This window comes from Sciurus carolinensis, chromosome 4 (genome assembly GCF_902686445.1).
Source record: "Sciurus carolinensis chromosome 4, mSciCar1.2, whole genome shotgun sequence".
Taxonomy (NCBI): Eukaryota; Metazoa; Chordata; class Mammalia; order Rodentia; family Sciuridae; genus Sciurus; species Sciurus carolinensis.
In genome coordinates, this window is record NC_062216.1 from 26,509,633 (window position 1) to 26,531,928 (window position 22,296).

Sequence of the window (22,296 nt, forward strand, 5' to 3'; positions counted from 1 at the left end):
GGTGACAAGTGTCCCATAATTTTAAGATTAAATTCCAGTTGTTTAGAGGACAGTGACCCTGGAGGATGACTTTCATAGATATTTCTTATCATCCCCTCTGCCTCTAGTCTGGCCATCTTAGATGAAACAGGAAAGACAGAATGGACTATAACTCTCAGGAAATGCCTTTCCCAAGTTAGAGCAGGCTTTGATAAAGTTTTATCCCTTGAGAGTTATGTCTTTGTTATAGAGAACCCTCTATACATGCTTCACAAAAATTACTTTTTCTTTCTCTCTGCCAGAGCCAGTGGGAGATCTATCTTGATCTTTATCGCTATGACCTCATGTGGTCACCACAAGTAAAAACCCAGGAAAGAATAAGTGCTCCCTAAACCTGCAGCTCTAGAAGCTCTGGACTCATGCTGGTCCAGACTCAGCCTCCACCAATTCATTAAAATTATCATGTAGTGGTGGGGGAGAGAAGCATAGGCGTTCATTGGATTAGACAAGGGGGAATGAGAATAGGAAAGACAGTAGAATGAATCAGTCATTACTTTTCTGTGCTCATATATGAATACATGACCAGTGAAATTCCACATTATGTACAACCGCAATAGGATCCTAATTAGAATAAGTTATACTCCATGTATGTATAATATGTCAAAACACATTCTACTGTCATGTGTACCGGAAAAGAACAAAAAAATTATCATGTAGTGTTCTTACCTGTGAATGGGTCCTGCTACTTCTGCTCCAAGATGAGAGATCTTGGTCGTTACTCTGGATTTCTTGTTTTTCCAGATTTCTGTGTGGTGGGTTTCCCTGCCACCTCAGTTATCTCAGGCATCCATGGAAAGTTGTGGATTTTTAGTTTGTTTAACTGTATTCTTGTTGTAAGAATGAGCAACAAATTTCAACCTAAAACTGGAAATCCCTTATGATCACTTTCAACAATGTATTTCTTGAGTAGTTACATTAAATAATTTTGAAAGTCTGAATGTTCATAGCAATTGTAAAGAATAGAATGTTCAGAATTTTGAGTGTAGTGATCTCTTTTCCTCGGTAAATAGGTCACTAAGTTTTAACAACTAATTTTTGTGTAATGTTATAGTATTTAGCAAAGGAATTGCCTAAAAGTCTGATTTTTAAATTACATTAAAATTATAAAAAAAAAATTTAAAATCAGTATAATAAATGTATGTGTTGATATTTGTGCACATTTAAATTAAACTGTCATTTAAAAATTACAACTTATTAACTAAAAATAAAGAATAACAACAATGAATGTTTCACAAGTAAATCACATTTTCATGTTGCAATTACATTACATAAATTTTTAATTACCATTTTCTAAATTAAGAAAATGACACACTGAGCTAGGCGCATAGGCCTATAATCCTAGCTATTTAGGAGTTGAGTCAGGAGATCACAAGCTCTGTGTCAAAATAAAAAATTAAAGGGACTCAATGATAGAGCACCCCAGGTTCAATCCCCAGTAATAAAGAGAAAAAAAATTAGACAATAGAATCTGTGCTTTTAATCACTAATTATTTTATCTCTCAAAATAACCTGAATTATCTGTCCATTTCAGATATTTGAACAATTTATATTAAATTTATATTAAAGAGTTTATCCAAAGTCAAATTTATAAATTCATTAGATCACTTTCCATTGGAAAATATATCTTAGAATTAGTAAGTACACCTTAGCCATCTGTCCTAAAAGCACATAAGTAAAAGAGTAACCCTTCCATAAGTGAAATGATTTGTTTTGTTTTTACTTCTTGTTGTCTCTGCTATACATTACAGATGGTTTTCAGTTTAATATGGGGTTATGTCTTCAAAAATCCATCATTCATTGAAAATACTATTAATGCAGGAATATATTTTATATATATAATCTACCAAACATTGCTTAGCCTAGCTTATCATAAATGTGCTCAGAATATTTAGATTAGCTTACAATTCGGCAAAATGAACACAAAATCTATTTTATAATAAAGTGTTAATATCTTGTGTAATTTATTGAATGCCATGCTGAATGTAAAAAAAAAATGTTGTAAGGGTACAAACTTATACAACTGTAATCTAAAAATTGTAAGTTAAGTCATTGTAAATCAAGGATTATCTGTATTAATATGAAATATCTTATTTGCTGATACTTTTCAAGATGTCAAAGGCAATAAAATAAAATAAATTGCATTGTTTTGTTGTTGGCACCCTTGATATAGAAATAATAAATATTATGCAGATCTTTATTGGTTTTGTTTCATGACCAGATGCAGATAAATCTTTTTCAACATTTAATAATATGCATTCAATTTCATATCCATGTTCTATAAAATCCAGTGTTTTGAATTTAGTTCTACTTTAAAAAAATTTTTTTGACTGCAAGCTATAATTATAATAATCGAAATTGTTTTCCCGTAAGTGAATTATTTTCAGCGTACAGACTAGATACCAGGAAAGCACAATGATCTATTGTCTTATATGTCTACAATTTGTTGAACAAGAAACTCTAAATTAAGAGCTTACAAAACATCTTTGCTGGTATTTGAAATAATTAGCTGTGAAAGTCACAGTCCAAGACCCTTTTAAGATTTAGATTTTAAGTGGTTTTTCTTCTACTTGTCAAGTCTTGACATTTTATCATTTGGTATTTAAGGATGTGGAGATTATTGCCCTCCTTGGAACACTGTAGACAAATTGTATTTATGCTAGATAGCCAATAATATTAAAAGCAAGCTGATTTTGATGATCAGTGTATTAGCTCTTCTGCCTGAAAGAAGTCTTGTCTGCCTGCATAAGAATATGCCTCTATGTTTAAGTAAAATACTTTGTGTAAGTACTATTTCAGAATGAAATTTTTAAGTGAGAAATTATCATCACTCATTTGACCAGTGAAACCAATGATTTACTAGGTACTTTTTCTTTGAGGTCTTAAGCACCTTAATTTTTTGTACCTTCAATTTAATCCATCTCTACTTCCTCTGCATGCCCCCCATAGCATTTGAATATTGTATAAAAGACTTAACTAAAGATAATATTGTACAGTTTACTTGGTTGGTTCTTTTTTTTTTAAATATCAAACTTCTAAGTTTGTAAATTCCTCAAGAGCATGAATCATTTTCTGCTTTAGCCACCAGTAAATTCCAAGTATCCAGAAAATGCCAGACTCATCGTAGGTGGTTAATTAATATTGGACAAATGAATGAGTGTCACCTCACACTAGAATGCCACATCTCTGAGAGCTACAATTTTGTGTGGGTCCCAATTATACCTCTAGTGCCAGAGCAGGCTTGTTAACTGACCAGCCAAATGGTAGATTTAGTAAAATTATGCCTGTTTAAAATATCTTGTTAGTAAATTTATAAAAGCACCTGGGTGACATACAGGTTGGAGAAAAAAATCAGCCTTCTCTTTTGGTTTGTCACTATCACGCTCATCGTGAGGAAGGATCATCGCTTTCTCTCTCTAATCCTCATTTCATCTTTCTGTGTCGTGTGTATCCCTTTGACATAGTACAGTGAGCTCAGGTTAATAAGAAAAATAGAATCACAATTTAAGATCATATTGATTCTGGAAAACAACTGAGGATCTTGTTTTTTCCTTGAAGAATTGATAGGGTGGAATTCTAGAACCACCGTATGATGTCCTTCTGAAGAAAATTCAGGGGGTCATGAAACCCCGGCTTAATAACCACAGAAAATCTCCAGTGTGTGGATGCACCAGCAAGAGGGGGACAGGTGATTCCTGAAGGTTAATATAATATGCTTTTTTTGAAAAGATCTTTCTTTGCTTTTACATTTTCACAGTTATGCTGTTCATTTCCATATTAATTTTTCTTTCTTTCTTTTTATTTTCTTCTACATCTTCTCCCTTAGGAATCACAAAGGGAATACTCTGAGATGGGACATAGTCTCAGAAAACATATCATATTTGCAAGACACCAATCTCTGCAATATTTCTTCAAGGTATGCTACTGCATAACAATCAGGGATGTGGAGGGTATTCCTGCTGAGTTAACAGCTTTTTGTTGTGATGAAGTAAAGAAAAAAATTATGGTAATTTTGAGGGTCAGTAACACAACTATGTACATCATATGCTCAGATGGAAATCAAGTAAGGCAGCTGAATTAGGACTGCTGCTGCGTTCTTAACCCTACTGAACACCAGGAAGGGTTTTATCAGCCACTTTGTCTCTTTCCTTTAACTAACAGAAGTATTCTTAATAATGTCCTTTATTCCTGTGAGGATAGTTTGCTATTGATCTCTCTGGTTACTTACTAACAGAAGCTTCTGCTAACTGACAATTCTGGTAATGCTAATGAAATTTAGGAAGGGATGATTTAGAATAAAAAGGGTACTAACACATTTTTTTTTTTCTTTTTCAGCTACCTACCTAAACAGGAAGGCATCTTTGGAAATTCTTCACAAGCACCCCAAGAAACTCATAAAATGAGGGTGATCTGACCTTTGCTTATGTAAATAAATACAATGTTTAATCTTCCCACTCACAATGAAAGGAAAATTTTATTAAGAAAATAATTTCAGGGCAACTGGAACAAGAGGCAAGAGATGTCAGAACTTTCAAATTGTATCTTCCTTGTATAACATGGATACAATCTTTTAAAATAAAATGTTGGTATTCTTAAAATAACATGAGTGTGCTAGAAGCCTTTTCTTACAAACAAATCTCATAGATCAATATGTATAAAATAATAAAGGCAAATATTACTTTATGACAAAATTTCATAAAATTTCAACTGTGTGGTCAATATAACAGCCAATCATCAGTAGAATATTCTTATTTGGGATAGCAAGCCACTCAGTTGTATTGCTTTTTAATCTTCAAAATAAAACCACAGCACTGTTTGTTTACCAAGACTTTCACTCTTCTGATATTTTACTGTTTGAAATTCATCACCAGTGTGTGCCTCAGTGTTTGCCTTTAGTTATAATGATCTACACAGTCACCTTACATGAAAAATCACTCTGTGCTCTCAGGAGTTTAGGTACTAATACAAATACAAAGCATAAATTTACAAGATGGAGGTCTTGGTAGGCTAGGTCAAGTTTACACCATGGAAAAGATAACATTAACCATTTCTGAGGCAAACTGAGTTCAAGCTCACAATTAAGATTGTGGTGTAAGTCTGGCCAGAGGTTTAAGAAAGTGACTGTAGATGCAATATGTCCCAAAGACATGGTCCAGCAAAATGTTTTATAAAAACTTAATTTAACATTTTATAATCAGGTTTTTTTAACATAATAATAACCCAGAATTCAATGGAAAATTTTAAGATCCAAAAATAGGAGCTGCATTTCTTAGTGCATCCTCCTGCCTGCTTCCCACATCTGAGTTCTTTACCTGTTGCAGATACTACGCAAGAGGGTAGATTTTGGCAATGCCTATCAGATAAAAGCTTATTTTGTCAGTATCATGGAATTATATTAACAATGATATAACTGGAGAATTTATACAGAATATAAGGAACAAAATGGTTTTACCTTCTAAAAAAATAATTTTATGTCTGGTACTAATTGATTGATTTGTTTTGAGGTCTTACAAAAGTGCAGAACCTTCTCTGATGGTTATTCTACATGCACTGCATGCTCCACTGTTGGTTTCAAACTGAGGAAGGAAAATGATATTAGAATATTACATTTTATTCTATTTCTTTGCAGTCTTAAACCCCTTTATGACTACTTATTGCTCAGGAGTTCAAAATCCTGTATGTGAATATTTCTTTTCTTTTCATCATCACCTTATTTTCAAATATTTTTCTAAATGACTTTATATAAAAGGCTTGAATAATGGGAGAATCATAAAAATCTCCATGTTTGATTTTATTAATTCATGATATTTGTACTTGGTTCAAATTCTAATTTGCCACTAATTAGTTAAATGTGATCTTGAAGAACTTATTAATAAGTGAATTTAATCTTAAAGAACTCTAGTTCAGCACCCAGTTCTTACAAGGATATAATCGTATTAGAATAAATGTTCGTCATCTACTTTTCCCACTAATGCCATCCATTATATTACTTTTGTGATAGTGTTCTGTTTTCCTGAAACATATCCCGGGTGGCTTCAATATATAAGAAACTTAATCATATCCAGTGTAAGACTCCATACCCATCACTAAATTCCCTTAACATCTACTATAATATATAATTTATGATTTGCTTAGTATATACAAGTTTTACCTCTGTAGTTGTGTTAAAAATTTGCAAAGACAAGGGAAATAACTAAAATATCTTTAAAAAGAATAGAGAAGGTGAGAACCATTGGCATTTGTATAGCACTTTAAGACAAGCTGATACTTTTCATATATTTTCTGATTTCCAAATCAAAAAATCATAAGGTATGTATTATTTTTCATTAATTTTACTTAATATGTGAGTTTTCTAGGGACCTAGAAAAAAACATACATTTCCTGCCTATAATTATAAACCCCAATTTATATCTTCTTTCCCTGAGTCCAGAGTCCTTTCACTATTTCATATTATCTTCCAACAAACAAGTAGAGCAGTAGGCATATGGTTTGTTGGAAGAATTGTAAAATGTCCATTAGTTGTTTGATTTATAGAACCTGAGATAGGTTTTCAGAATACACATAATCTTTTCTTCAAAGAGACACAAATGTGTCATTTCAATGACATACCTGTCTGCAGTATGATAAATAAAACTTGTACTAATGTAAGTGACAAGGGGCAAGCTCTTTTTATTCAGTAGGTATTTCCAGATTGACTGCTTCAGGGAGGTGTTTTAATATTACTTAAAAAGTTAGTTAATAGTAGTAAGGTAACTCCAGAGTTCATTAGTCCTTATATTAGTACATCCTAATTTCCATTTATGTGTGTCAAATCACTGACTCCAAAGGCTTGAGTGTGTCACTTCTGGCAAATACATTGCCTACGGAAATATTTTACCTTTGGAAACTTTTTCTCTTGACCCATTCAAAATTATATTATTTTTTGATAGGCTCTGGGATCCAGGTCTAACTATTACATGCAGTTTCTACTTAATGGCTTCTGTCTCTCCCATCCCTGATATTTTTTCAAGTTAATTATTTATAGTGACATGACAATGAATAAAAATTCACAAGGTGAAAAACTGAAAGAGTGCTCACAAATAAATGGCCAACCTAACGGCAGGTCTGAAATACATGTCTCATGAAGGCACAATATTCTTTGTATTTATTTTACAAGGTCATAGATAATGGATCTGTACTACTGTAATCATACAGAGGACACATGATATGATAACCCAGGAGAAAAGCAAATGGATCTGGGCACTGGAGATTGCTCATGTGAAAGGAAAGGTCAGAATACTAATGGATAATTTACTGGATGGTTAAGCTTTCAGAATCAAGGTAGTTCTACACAAATGTACTGGGATTGATTTAGGTTTATTCGTCCACCTTTCTGGCAGGTGGGAAGGATACAAGTATGCCTAATCTGTATGTTGGTCATCAACCCTGAATGTGAAAAGGTTCTTAACTAGATTGTGGCACGGGCTTTTCTAAGGAGATTTATCTGTTGCCTTAATGGGATCCTTGTCACTTTCCTAGTCATATGGACTAGAAGCTTTCAACCTCTAGTGGGCCTCAGAATCATCTAGAGGACTGTTACAACACGGATATTTTTCACTGCTGTCTCTCTCTTCTAGTCAAAGTTTCCAATTTCATAGAGAAGAGTTGGGGCCAGGGAATTATATTTCTTACTACTTGCCACATACTGGTCTCTGAGAAGCATCTATACAGACAGAAAAATATTAGTGTAGCAAATCCTCACATAGGTTTTTTTATTAAAGTTCAGTGTCAGAGGGTCAGCTTTAACCTGATTCCAGCTCCTTGTTGGAGTTCTAATGGTCAAGAATACTAAGAATTTTTATTTGAGATTTATTTTTATGAAAAGTAGTGTTTGAAAATAATTTTTAAAATGCAACCAAGTTGCAACCCCTGTAATGTTGACTAGCAATCTCTTTCTTTTCCTCTACTTGCAACTTCTGATCCCAGGGAAGCTGTATCTTTTATTTTTATTCTGTTATATGCCCTCCTAGTTGTAGTAAATGCATACATTACTGTTCTCTGATTTTTTAGCCAGTTTATTTTTTATCTACTATTTCCTATTATTAAAAAAAGCTTACTTAACTAGCTTAGTCTACCCTTTCCTTCAGCCTCCTCAACATCCATTTAGTTACAGCACCAATTTTAGTTTAGCTAGTATCCATGCTAGATTATTCATATCTGAGTCAAATAGTATACCATAATTACCCTTCTTTTACATGCTCTGTCTTCTACACTTATCAATTGAACCACTTTTCATTTGCTCAATTTTTTTATATATGTATGATTAATTCATTTTAATCTCTTCAGGAGATCTCAACTTTGTTTTCAATATTTTTTTTAAAAATAGGAAAGAATAAGTTTGTCTATCTGCTTCGTTTAGTTTTGGTTTTGTTGTTGGTGGTGGGTTTTTGTTGTTGTTTTTGTTTATTTTTCTCACAGAGATTTCCTTTCTGGAACCATTTTCCATCCTCCTTGCACAGTCAGAACTGGAGGCTTCCAAGTTTGCTGCCTTCCCTCAATGTATCTTCTCTCTCTCTGACTCTCTCTCTCTCGTTGTTATTCTACTTCTTTTTAAAAATATTTTTTAGTTAAATTCTTGGTGTAGAAGTTTTTTGAGTTCTTTATAGATTCTGGAAATTAGCGCTCTATCTGAAGTATGAGTGGCAAAGATTTTCTCCCACTCTGTAGGCTCTCTCTTCACATTGCAGGGAAAAGAGGGGTGGGAGGGGTGGGGGGGAAGGAAAAAATAACAGAATGAATCAAACACCATTACCCTATGTAAATGTATGATTACACAAATGGTATGCCTTTTCTTCATGTACAGAGAAACAGCATGTATCCCATTTGTTTACAATAAAAATAAATAAAAGGTTAAAAAATATAAATATTTTTTAGTTATAGATGGATGCAATACCTTTTATTTATTTATTTTTTTATGTAGTGTTGAGATCGAACCCCATGCCTCACACATGCTAGGCAAGCACTCTACCACTGAGCCATAACCCCAGCCCATGTTTTTCTATTTCTTAATAGAGTTCCTTTGACCTTCATTTTCCAAACTGCTTATAATAATTCTTTCCTTACTCTCACATTTTTTTTTCACTTTTCAAGAGCACTTTCCTATATGATGTTAATTTCTTTTTAAAATTTTATTTCTAAGGAAGAACATTTCTTAAATTTGAGGATATTAAATTTTTATTTCTTTTGATGTTTTCTGTGTTTTAAATTGCTTCTGTACCCTTCAAGTTTGTTATGCCTTTTGTTTACTTGTGGTCTATGAACTTTATGTTGAAAGATCTCTCAATTACATGGGAATTTGAGGCTGCCCATTGATATTTATGAATAAAGTAATGAAAATACTGACATCAAGTTCCACTGTAGAGAAGGTCTTGCTAACATATAATTCCTGGTCTTATACCAGGATCCAGTACCATGTCTCTTTCTTCTGTTTCTAAATCTCCAGATTATAATTACTATCTTTTTTCTCTGGGTATAACTATAGTGGGCAGCTTTCTGGAACTTAAGTGAGAGAAGATAGATTTGTTAATGTTTGGTATATAAACTGCCACAGGGTCCTAACTTTAAAAGCTGTTTGGCCCCCTTATATTCAGCTACTTGCAGTGACCCAAGTGCATATTTCTCATTCCAACCCCAGTCTTCTAGGGGTGGGAGTACAGTACAGGGCACTCAGACATCACCTTGTAGGCGTGTGAACCCAGGAGAGTCCAACTGCCCAAGTGCTTCTTGCAAAAATGCCAATCAACCCTTTTATATTTTTGCTTTTAATCTCTTCCTCAGAAATATCCAATGCCTCCAATTCATAAGTATTTTCAAAATTCAGTGGCACAAAAATACATACTGTCTTCCTAGTCATTCTCAACCATTTACAAAGAGCTTCTATCAATTCAGTCATCTCTGCTTATGACAATGGCACTTCCATTGTCACTTTCGTTGTTTTCTCAGAAGGTGAAGGTCAACTTCTGCATTCAGCACACCTTATATTACCATTTACTAAGGTTTGTTAATAATTTTTGGTGTACAGACTGACACAGAATCTAATTTGCAGCACAGCTTGGCATCCTTACGTCAAATCTATTGAACTAAAGGAAATAGAGTATACCCTGTAACCAGAGGGAGCTTGGAGTTCACAGGAATATTTTCATCTTTCATGTCAAAAGTCATTCATCTGAAAGTCGTGTCTGTAAATTGGCATTATCCATATCAGTATAGGAGATTTTTATTAGTGCTCAGTATTTATCACTGTAAAAGCATAACTGAAACAAAACGTAACTGGTATACTTTAAATTTATTTGATTATAACTTTTAAGTTGATTTGGCAAAAAGTCCAATTATATGATTGACATTAATGAGAAAAATTGTCTTTTTAAATATGTGCTGTATATTCCCCAAATTATATTTTTAAAAATTTCCTTCCACTTTTTCTACATTTTTTTTATCTTTTTAGATCTTTCTTTTCATTTTCCTTTTAAAATGTATCCTTATTACTCTCAATGTGTTATATAAATTCAACATCCTTGTAAATTTGTTCATTCATTGTTTTCTAAACTTGTCATCATAAAGTACAACAAAATCATTGAAACATGTTAAATGTAGTGGCCTGGTTTGGAAAATCTTTTCTCTGCTTTTAACTACCTTGTTTTTAAAAAACATTATGCCTTATTGTTCTCTTTTCAAAACAAGTAGATCTTTTGTAAGCTATAAAGATGGACTAAAGTTAAATAGCTTTTCATAAGCTTAATGACTATATTGTTTAATTTGAAGAAATGAGACATTTTATTTGCTTGGGAAAGTCTCTTAGAATAAAATTACCTCACTGAACTTATTCATCTTTTGACTAAATAGACTTTTTCTAATATTCATATTTTTCTTCTTTCTGTAGATGGGTGATTTATATCCCCCAAGTAAAACAAAATAAGAAAAAATGAAATAGTACATGAATGTGGAAACATGTTTTACCTTACCTTTACTACTAAGATTGTGAAGATAAATTTTGGTTAAAATAATTTTTGTTTCTTGTTACTAAAATGAAACACCATAAAAAAAAAGGTAGCTTCTGCAATGTATTCAGATCATTTTCAAGTTGATATTAGAATATATTGGGTTTGGGCAAAAGCTTAAAATGTGTGCTGTGACTATAGTTAATGAGTATGTGATAATTTCAACTAAAAATGTAAGCATACTTTAAAAAAATCTAGATGGAACCGTGTTTAATAATTGTTAAGACCATAATTCAGTCTTAATGGAATTGGTCAAATCTTTGTCACTATGGTTTAAGTAAAGTTATTATCATTCTCTGAGCCACATTTTAATTTGAAGAAAATAGGGATTTATAAGATAAAACTATTTTAAAGATCAAGTGAACTTTAATACACAGAGAATTTAACATAGTACCTGGGACATAGGGAGCATTCAGTGAATGGTTACCAATATTATTTAAAAGTCATTCAAATATATTTGATCAAAACCAGTGAAACTGTATAAATCACAAACAAAATTAATTCAATTTATCACCCCAATCAGTAGCATTATCAATATTTATACTTGGGACAAATGAAAGCAGCTAAGGATTAGAGGAGGTAACACACTGAATTATTAATGTCTCTCTCTGGATGAAATAAAATAGGAAATGCTGAGAGTTTGGGGAAAGGAATGTTCCCGTTTTAAAGGTTAGAAAAAGAATTTAAAATGTGTGTTTATCTAGTCACTAGCAATAACTTTCTTTCTACTATACTCAGAGGAATCACTTATTTAACAAGTATTCTTTGATTGCCTGTTATGCGCCTGGCTGTGTTTACCTACCATGCAAAAGGAAATGCCTCCTTTTTATGCTTGAATACTTTCCTTTTCCACAGACATTTCCACTGGGCCTGGGAGATGGGCAATTCTATTCATGGACAGATGGTTTGAGAAGAAAGGACTGGCATGACTATGAAAGCATTCAGAAAGAGGCTATGCGCTCAGGTATGAAGTTCAGTGTAAGCCAAAATGCTACTTTACATACTGCAGTATCTCGTTTGTCACTTAAAGGGCCTTGAATTAGTGTTTCTTCAGCACAGCACAGTCAAGTGTGTCTCATGGGGTTACCGGAGATCACCACACTTCAGAACCAAAATGACTTCAAACTTCAGAGAAAAACATACATGATGAGCTGCAGAAGCGGTCACTACAAGTTTAGAAATCTATATAGTACTTTGTATTTCCGAACTGCGTTTCAATAATTTCTGGGGTTCTCTTGAGATTTAATCAATGACATGACCTGGTACACATGTAGTTTGGGCAAGATTCACTCCTTTGGGCTGAAGTGTATCTAACTGGCAATGTGAAGGACATAAGAGTTATCACCATTTCTAGACATTGCAAGGGACTTCAGCAAATCCATAAATCACATCAGCTGGGGACCTGAGTTTGGTAACACGTGGACAAACAGGCAGTTAAATGAAATCAAGGAGGTCTGTGCTACTGTAGCAGAATGCTAGTCTTGGGCTAGAGTTAGAGGATGGAGTAACAGGAAAGAATTAGTGCTTTTAGAGAGACTGAAAAAAAATAGGCTGTTGGAAGAAAAGACTCAGAAGGATATATAAGTAGAAATAAAGTGAATGTGAGTCACACATGTCAGGAAGCTCATATTCTATTATTGATTTTTCATAACGAGGATGTTGCAGATGTAGAGTAGCTTCTGCTTGGTAAAGATATGAACAACTCTGAGACACTACCTCTGGCTCAATTCTGACCACCTACACTGAGGTCCTCCTGGTCAGCCTCCCTCATAACTCATTCCCTCATGATAATTGAAACTAGTATGTTTAAATAGCTATGAAATTGTACTGGGCTGCTTGTGTCAGGTATAGCTGACCTAATTACAGTTTTCTCTCATTTTCTCCTTTTTTTTTTCCCTCCAAATAAAGTTCCTGAATTCATTAGCGGCTTGTTCCAAAGATATTCTGTTTTGAGAGATTCAACTTCTTCTGACTTTTACTGTCTTGGACCATGGCTCCATGTGTCATCATGAAAGTTAGTTCCTTACCAGCTTCTTTACTCTTTCACCCTCTTATTTTGTGTCAACCATCTATTCCTCTTTATGATTTCAAGATGCCAACCTATTTTGGAGATCTTTACTTAATTTTATAACTGAAGCTGTCACAATTTAATAACACTAATAAAAGAATCAAAAAAATTATTGGATAGATTTCTATAGTAGGAACTTCAGAGATGTATTTATTTAAACCTCAGAACAATTTCCATAGGTATTATCTTCCCAAATTTGTTAAAAATAAAATAAAATTGAGTCCCTAAGAATGATAAACCTTTAGGTCAAATAATTAATAATCTGTAAAACTAGATTAAGAGATTGGTCTTGGGGCTGTGGTTGTGACTCAGTGGTAAGAGTACTTGCCTAGCACATGTGAGGCACTGGGTTTCAGCACCTCATGAAAATAAATAAAGATATTGTGTCCATCTACAACTAATAATCTATTTTAAAAATAGAGCCTGATCTTATCCTGCTTAATTATACCCCATCATCTGACATCAAAACATAACATTTGGAGAATAAGTGGTAATAACAAAGAGATACTTGGAAGACAGACACAATTAGGTTCAAATATTAATTGTTTATAGGTGAGCTAAGTGGCAAATCAATTTGTTTCTCATATCCTATTTTGCAGAATCGCCCAAAGGATTAAAGGTAATATATCTAAAATAATTGGCCAATTATTTGAATATGTCATAAACTCAGCTAATGATAAGTGTGATTATTAATCCAATTATGTTACTTCCACATGAATGGTGTGTTTGCCCTTTGCTTGTAGGAGTGAGTTTTGGATACAAGATCTTGTACTTTCTTTCTGCTTCATATCACTCTTTCCAGCTCCTGGATAAACATGCTTTTATATTCTTATGCTCACTTGAACCTAGAAAAATCAATCTAAAAAGAAAATTGGTAATGTAGCAAGTTCTTCAGTACAAATTCCTTGTTCAATTAAAAAACTTTTAAATGTTAGACTGTTACATGATTCAGTGGAAGATATATAAAACATGCAATAAGTAGACTTAATTGTTTTTATGTCATTAAATATATTATAAATAAAGGTATTTTGAAACATATGTGTATGTATGAATATACACAAACATATGTAAGTACAGAAACAAAATAAAATAAACATTTCTTTATTCCATATGTAGGCCCAGAAAAAGGATCATTTGTGACATTGTGTTTTCTCCAGGACTTAAATTTTGTGTTTACTCTAACTTTTATCTGCAGTTATTACCATCTGTGTATTTATCTCTAAACAAATACTGTTACATTTTGCATGTGTTTGAACTATTTCTAAAAATTGAATCATATTTTATAACATTCTTCTTGCACTCAAAAAAAATTTCAAGATCCACCCATGTTCAATGTGTACAACACTGGTTCATTTTTACTGTTGTTAATCTTTCTATTACATTCTCCTTTTCTTGGACATTTGGATAGTTTCTAGGTTTTTGTTGCCACGTGTAATACTCATGTAAGCATTCTTATGCATAGTTCTGGGTTAGAGACAATGTTTTCTTAGGATACATATTAATAGTTGATTTGTAGGTCTAGCATATGCACAAGTCAATTTTGGCCCAAAATTGCTATACCAATTTCATTTCCATTAAAAAAAATGAATTGAATTCTCATTGCTCTATAACCTTGTCAAAACTTCATATGATTTTAGTTATTTTTCCCAATTCAATGGTATGAAATGATATCTTATTGTCACTCAAAATTGTATTGTACTAGTTTTTAATTTTAATTTCTTACTAATAATTACAAGTCATTCATTATTCCTTTTCAGTAAAATTTGTATCATTACTGGATTTTTAATTTTTAGATTCAACTTTAAATTTCACATACACATGGACTGGGGATGTAGCTCAGTGGTAGAGTACTCACCTAGAATATGTGAGGCCCTGGGTCCAATCCCCAGCACTGTGAAACAAAAGTCACTCATCAATACACAGATATACACCAAAACAATGGAAATTTTGGAAGTATATTGATGAATTCAGGGATAATTTCCATTTACTGATAAAAAATTGTCTATTCTGAGGCATATCATACTTATTTGCTATTTTTTATTATATTTAGGAATGGGCTTATAATTTTATTCTTAGACATTTTAGTGTTAATCCTAGAAGCACGATATGGGTGTTTTACACATTTTTTTTATCATATTGACAGTCTACATTGTTCATAGCTGGTACATGAAAATGCTAACAATTTTTAATATTAATTTGAATGTAGGAATAATTCTAAACTCATCTATTACTTAAAATCACTTATTATAGGTTATTGTGCCATTTCAGTGTGAAAATTATAATAGCTGCAAGTAATGACAGTGTTTTTAAAATGTTTCTTTCCATACTAGACTTTATAATTTTCCTTCTTTTTCCATTACTACACTTGGTTACTACTCTACTATAATGAATTTTGTGATTTCTACAAGAACAAATTAAACACATTTTTATGATTTTTATCTCTGCCTATCTATCCATCTATCTATCTATCTAATGTAAGTACACTTTATCATCTTTACTATCTTGATACAAATACTATTTGCATTTGAACCAGTTTACCTTATCATATTATTTCTGGATCCGATTTGCTGAGGGTTTATGAATTTTACTTTTTTTAACCTAGAGGAGTGTCAATTTTGTAAAGCTTAGTATTTGCATTTATTGAAAAAGCTGATGTTTTCTTCTTTAATCTGTTATTTGAATGCACTATGTCGATTGCTTTTATAATGGAAATCAGATATACCAATCTGGATTAAATTTGTCCTTTTATCTGACACTGGTTTTGATTTCCTAATATTTCATCTGACATTGTGAAATCTTTAGGATCCGGCTATGAATTTTTCTTCCTCATAGAACCTTATTAAGTTTTGGTAAGAGAAGAATGATAGCTTCACACAATGACTTGATTAATAATTGCTACTTCTTTTAAATTTATAATTGTATGTTAGAATTATTAGTAGTAATAATTATGGAAATTTTGTGGATAACACTATGTTGACCCGAAATTTTGTTGGGGCAAAGATTTTTTTAAATTACTGGGTCCAGTTACAAAATAGTTACACTATCTGATTATCTATTTCTCCTGTAATTAATTGTATTTCTAGCAATTTGTCTATTATACCTAAATATTAACATGTATAAATAAATGTATTGAAAATATTTTATTAAGATTTTTGTAGGGTTGGCAATACATAAATTTGTTTTGCTTTTTTTATTTTTGCTTATTGTTTTACATTTTTCTTAATCTACTCCACCAGAAATTTCTCTTATTAAACATTTAAAATCTTTTGACTGTTTTCATTTTATTGACAGTAATTTTTCTCATTGCTTTACAGTCTTATGCTTACTAATTATTTTATTTGATCTTTACTACTTCTCTTTTTCTAAAATTTAAAAATAGATACATCCTTAACTTCACTCATTCTCTTAAGATAGAACAAGCATTTAGATCTCTAAATTTACCTTTAAGGGCTTCTTTACTTTGCATTGCTCTGGGGTTCAGTTTTTTTATATTTGTTTGCCTTTCTTTTAGTTATGTTTTGAAATGTCTGTCCTACTTAAGAAACATTGTCATTATCTTAAAGTAAGAAAATTCAGAACTTTCCTCCTGATGAATTCTCAATAGTCTTTATGAGATTATGAAGTATCTTAGGCTCTCCGCACTTCATTAAAATCCTTGCTTACATTTTCATTGGTAATATTCCTTTTATGTTCATTCTGGAAATTAGTGTGTTGTGGCATATTTGGTAATTTTTGAGGTATCATATACATTAAGTATTTTTATAAGGAGGTGGTATATGGGGGCAGTATAAGTGTTTTAGTCAGCTTTTTTGTTGCAGTGACTAAAGGGCCTGACAAGAACAATTTTAGAGGAGGAAAAGTTTATTTGTGGGCCCACGATTTTAGAGGCTTCAGTCCATAGATAGCAAGCTCTATTCCTCAGTGCTGAAGATGAGGTAGAACAACATGGCGGAAGAGGAAAGTGCTTCACATAATGATCAAGAAGCAGAGAGAGACTCCACTTGCCAGATACAAAATATATCCCCCAAAGGGACACCCCCAATGACCTATCTCCTCTAGCCACACCCTACCCACCTTCAGTTTCCACTTAGTTAATTCCATCAGGGAATTAATTCACTGATTGAGTTAAGGTTTTCATAACCCAATCATTTGTCCTCTAAACCTTCTTACCTTGTCTCACATGTGAGTTTTTGAGGGACACCTCATATCTAAACCATAATAATAAATAAATGGTATTTGGGAGTGTATGTTGCTAAACACCACAGGTAAGTAATGAGAAAAAGTAGATATTGCTGCTACTTTTGAGGAAATGGAGATTTATTGCAAGAAAAAAAGTAGTAAAGAGATAAAGGAAAGATCCCAAGACCTATGTCTAATGTAAGGGCACTTTTCTAGTATATCCGTGCCCTTAGAATTAAACTCAATTATAAGGATTATCAAATTTATTAGAAAAAATTCTATTGTGGAAAGAAACCTAAAGTATTTATTATTTCATAATCTTATACTTCATTTATTGGGGGTTAGCATTAACCAAAGCAATTTACCTGTTGATAAAGGATAGCTAGTCTAACTAACTAGAAGAGGTAAGCTAAATCTTAAAGCAAAATATAAATGCTGATGGCTACTGTTGTGCTTGTAACCAGTTAATTAGCAAATTTCTCTTCATCATGAATTGCACTAACTTGGCTATACTTTAAGAATTATTATGTTTTTCTAATCAGACATTTTCTACATGCAATCACTTTACATTTCATTTTGTTAAGTTAACTAATAAGAGTTGAATGAAAGAAACAGATTAATTTGAAATAATATGAAGGACAATGTATAATTTGAAATCTATCCATTATTCAGCATATATTGGGTACAATTGTTATGGAAACTAAAGAGCTATCCAACTGATTTCTCCATATATGAAATGGGAAGAAGGCCAATACAAGAGCTGAAAAACTGCTAATATATTTCTGAAATAAGGAAAAACTCTTCCTATGGCATTTCCCTTAACTATGAATCTAATAACCTTTGCTGAGATCTGTAAAGAAGAAAATGCAATTAGTTTAGATAATGCTTTCTTAATTAATATGTGATGTTCCCTACTCTTCAAAACATCTTTTTCTAAATGACAAAAACACTTTAAAAATAATCCATTCAGGGTAGTGCGGGTGTGTGTGTCTGTGTGAGTGTGTGTGTGTTTGTGTTGTGCATATGCATTTTAAAAACTCATTATTGAAATCATCTGTTATTTCCAGAAAACATTTATTTTTAGTTTTGGAACTTGAAAAATTTTTCTTACCCAGGCTTCTTTTGAATTTAGCCCATAGATCTTCACTATATTTATCACTGAATTTGTATTTTAATATGAGTGAACTCAACATTTAAAAACTGCTTTGAACCCTTCCGTTTGATCTTGTCGCTTTGAAATAAGTAATACCCTCATATAATCATAATCAACCCATGAATTTTACTATAAGCCTTAAGAATCCTACAAAATTAAATCTAAACTTTCACTACTTCCATTTGTTTTAGTTAATCATACTTATAAGTTTGAATATCTTAAGTTTTTATTAAGTTTTCTGTCATTTTATACATTTATTCATTCACTCATAAAAGAAATAATTTCACAGACCACTATATGTCGAATACTGCACCAAGCTTATAAGAAACTGATAGACAAAAATGAACTGCATTGGATAATGACATCTGTCTCCTTCCACCATCTTTCATACCCCCACGCCCCCCCTCCCTCTCCTTTCCCTCCACTATGATTACATAAATGGTATGAATCCACATTGTGCACAACCATAGAAATGAAAAGTTGTAACCCATTTGTGTACAATGAATCAAAATGCAGTCCTTAAAAATAAAAAAAAAAAATAAAAAAACTAGAACATGAACTGCACTGGCTTTTGAAAAGCAGGTATGTTGAAGGAGCTTTCACAGATTGCTGACACCTTAGTAGTGCTGATCCAAATCACTAATTGGTCTTGCTTAAACTATTTCAACAGACTCCCAACTGATTTCATTGGCCCATAGCTCTTCAGATGGATGCCAGAGGGACCCTCTACAGATATGTAATCACAACATTTCACTTCTCTGTTCAAATGCCTGATACGGCTGATTATAAGAATTAAAACCAACCCAAGTTCATTCCATAATCCACAAGGATCTACATAATCTATACCTGACCTATCTCTCACCTCATCCATTGATCAACGTTCAGTCTCTCCACTATGCCTCCTTTCCTCCTCAAATACATCAAACGTGTTTCATATTTTTCACTTGCTATTCCTCCTGTCTTAAACATTTTTCTTCCATATGTCCACCAAACCCACACTTCCCTTACTAAAATCACCTGATCATATATAACCACCTTAGAAAAACCTGCCAATCATCATATATAGACATAATCCCTTAATGCATTTCCCATACTTTTTCCCTGCTAAACTTTTTTCCTAGAAATTATGTTGTCTATTTACACATCTGTATTTGAGGTTAATGAATTTAAAAAAAAATTTAATTCCATGAAATATAACCTCTAACCATAGGGATCTAAATCACAACATTATCTTGAATCATTTGAATTGAATCTTTTAAATAATAGCACCACTGTGTTAGGAAAGTATTGTGAAAGCCTATACAACATGTTTGCTATTTTTCTCTTTTGGAGATTGCATCTCATTGCCCCCTGAAACTTCATGATCCAAGTTACTAAAGGTTCTTACTAATTGCTGCTGATTTCTGTAGCCAAACCTCTAAAGGGTACACATTAAAAGCCAATTTGAGAGGTAGGAATTTACCATGCTTTAAATGATTAACAGTTGGCTTCCCTAAGATCCTTTAAACAACATCTCACTTTAGTACTGATCAGGGACCCATTTTACTCTTAAATGTCTTTATTCTACATAATTGAACAAGATTGCCAACAAAACAGAATGGGAGACACAAATGTGCTCCATTTGGGAGAGAATGCCACTAAGTTTCTTTCAGAAAGTAAAAGTGGTAATTTTGCCATAATACAGTGGCTCCTGGTCATCTTGCATTGGCACCTCATGTCTTTTAGAAACATCATCTGGCATCATTTTATTACTACCAACAATGAGACATTGTTTATTGTTAATAGTTTACTATAATTTATCTATGATGTGTTCTCCATAAATGTCATAATGAGTTTTGTTGGGAGGTGGTCATAAGGAAGTAATAGGAAAATAACATTCATTATTATTCATTAGACTAAAATTAACTTTTAATGAAATATTTCCTTTGACAGTCATTGTATAATCATGAAAGTATAAAATGGAAGTGAAAAAATTATGATCACTCTGTTGAGATGTATCATTTATATGTCTAAAAATAGAACAAAAATTGACTGAAACTAAATCAAACGAAAATTACCTAGGGAAAAATCTCTTCAATCTTACAATATGAAAATAGCAATGCAGAAATCTCTCAGGAGATTTATTAAACTGCAATCAGTTTGCATAAAAAATACAGACATGTTAAATTTTAAAAGTAATCCAATTTAACTATCTGTTACAAAACTCATTTCTCTCTGAAAAGAAATACAAACTTCTCATGTACAAATATGAATGAGATTAATGAGTCTTATTTGTTTCATAAGTTGAGATATTTTAAGTGTTAATTAAATTGCATAAAGTATCGACTGAAATCTTTGCTCAATAAGTGGTATCTATATAGTCATAGAATTCTGATTTCTGCACCTAGATGTTTGTAACTTAAATAAACTGTCATAATTTTTCTCATGCCTTCAAATGTCCTCCCCATAAGCAAACTCTGGGGAAAAGAAAGACTTCCTAGGGGGTTTATGTTAACTTGTACTTCAAGTACAGCTCTTCCTCTTTACTTCAGACTTTGTTATACGGCAAACATTTTGTGAGCTTCTACCTGAAACTATGTTTTCCTTTAATATTGTCAAAAATCCTTTTCATATGGTAGTAGTTGTGATGACTATCAAATTGTTTCTGGCTGTAAATGTTCCACATTTGTCAGGAATCATATAATTAGATCTTAACCCTTGATCATGAAGCCCAAAGAGATTGTTCGACTGAAAGAAGGTAGTTTCTGCTAAGTCCAAAAGAACAAGATGAGAAACAGCTAGTAAAACAAAGGATCTGAAGCCAAACAAACCAAGAAAACTAAGATTAAATTGATTTTAGGCCTAACATTGACTTTCCTAATGTCTTATATTCCATTTATTTTCCTAGTTTTATCCCTTTATGGTCCTGCTGCTAAGTGAGCATGAAATGTAAACTCAACTTGCCACACTGAACCCTCTTAGACCCACTTTATCTAATATTTTTGTCTCAACTCCAATCCTAACAATAGATTGAAACCTTATGAAATAAGGCTTGCTACTGTCACTGTGGCTTTATTTTAATAGGAAAAGTCATACTTACATTTAGAATTATAGTTTAGGTGCTTATGTAGGATGTTTAAGCTTTAGGAGGGAGAGCCCAAGAACCGAAATTATAAAGTAAATGTTTTCTGACTTGGAATGTGATGTCACCGTTATGACATTAACAAAGTTTTGCAACATGCTAAAGTTATGATAACAATGAATCTCCTGTGATTAAAGGCACTGTAATTCATTCCAGCTCAGATTATTTTTAAAACAAAGTAGTATATTTTATGCACAATTTTGTAGAAATTCAAGTGATTACTTGGACATTCTCCAAAATTCATATCCAGAGACTTGTACAAATGTATCAGTAATGAGTTATGGGCCTTTTTGGCTCCATTACCTAATGAGAGTTATAGAGGAAAAGTATGTGTTTACTCACTAGAGAAGACCAAGTGCCAGCTCTGGAGACAGACCTCAGAACTATGCATGCCATTTTGACTAGTTGCCTTTTGATTGAGCAGCAGTGATTTTGAGAAGCATTCATACCAGACAAAAGCAATTGTTTTTCTGACACTTTGTACTCACAGAAACATGATATTAAAGGTCCTCAGGAATGTTTGAAGCCCAGAACAGGAATAATCTGAGTAAGCTTTTCATCACTATAACCAAAATACCTAATGAGAGAAGAACTTAGAGGAGGAAAAGTTTATTTTGGCTCACAGTTTTAGAGTTTTCAGTCCATGATTGGCAGACCTCTTTGCTATGGGCCCAAAGTAAAGCAGAGCCTCATGAAGGAAGGG

At 32.6% G+C, this 22,296-nt stretch overlaps 1 protein-coding gene across 1 annotated transcript in view; it reads left to right on the forward strand.

Moving 5' to 3' along the window:
* The window catches only part of Galntl6 (polypeptide N-acetylgalactosaminyltransferase like 6), a 1,064,176-nt gene that overhangs the window by 360,869 nt on the left and 681,011 nt on the right, over nucleotides 1–22,296 (forward strand). The window contains exon 3 of the mRNA XM_047550007.1: nucleotides 11,928–12,036. Within this exon, the coding sequence (XP_047405963.1) occupies nucleotides 11,928–12,036 (109 nt within the window). The remainder of the gene's footprint in view (nucleotides 1–11,927; nucleotides 12,037–22,296) is intronic.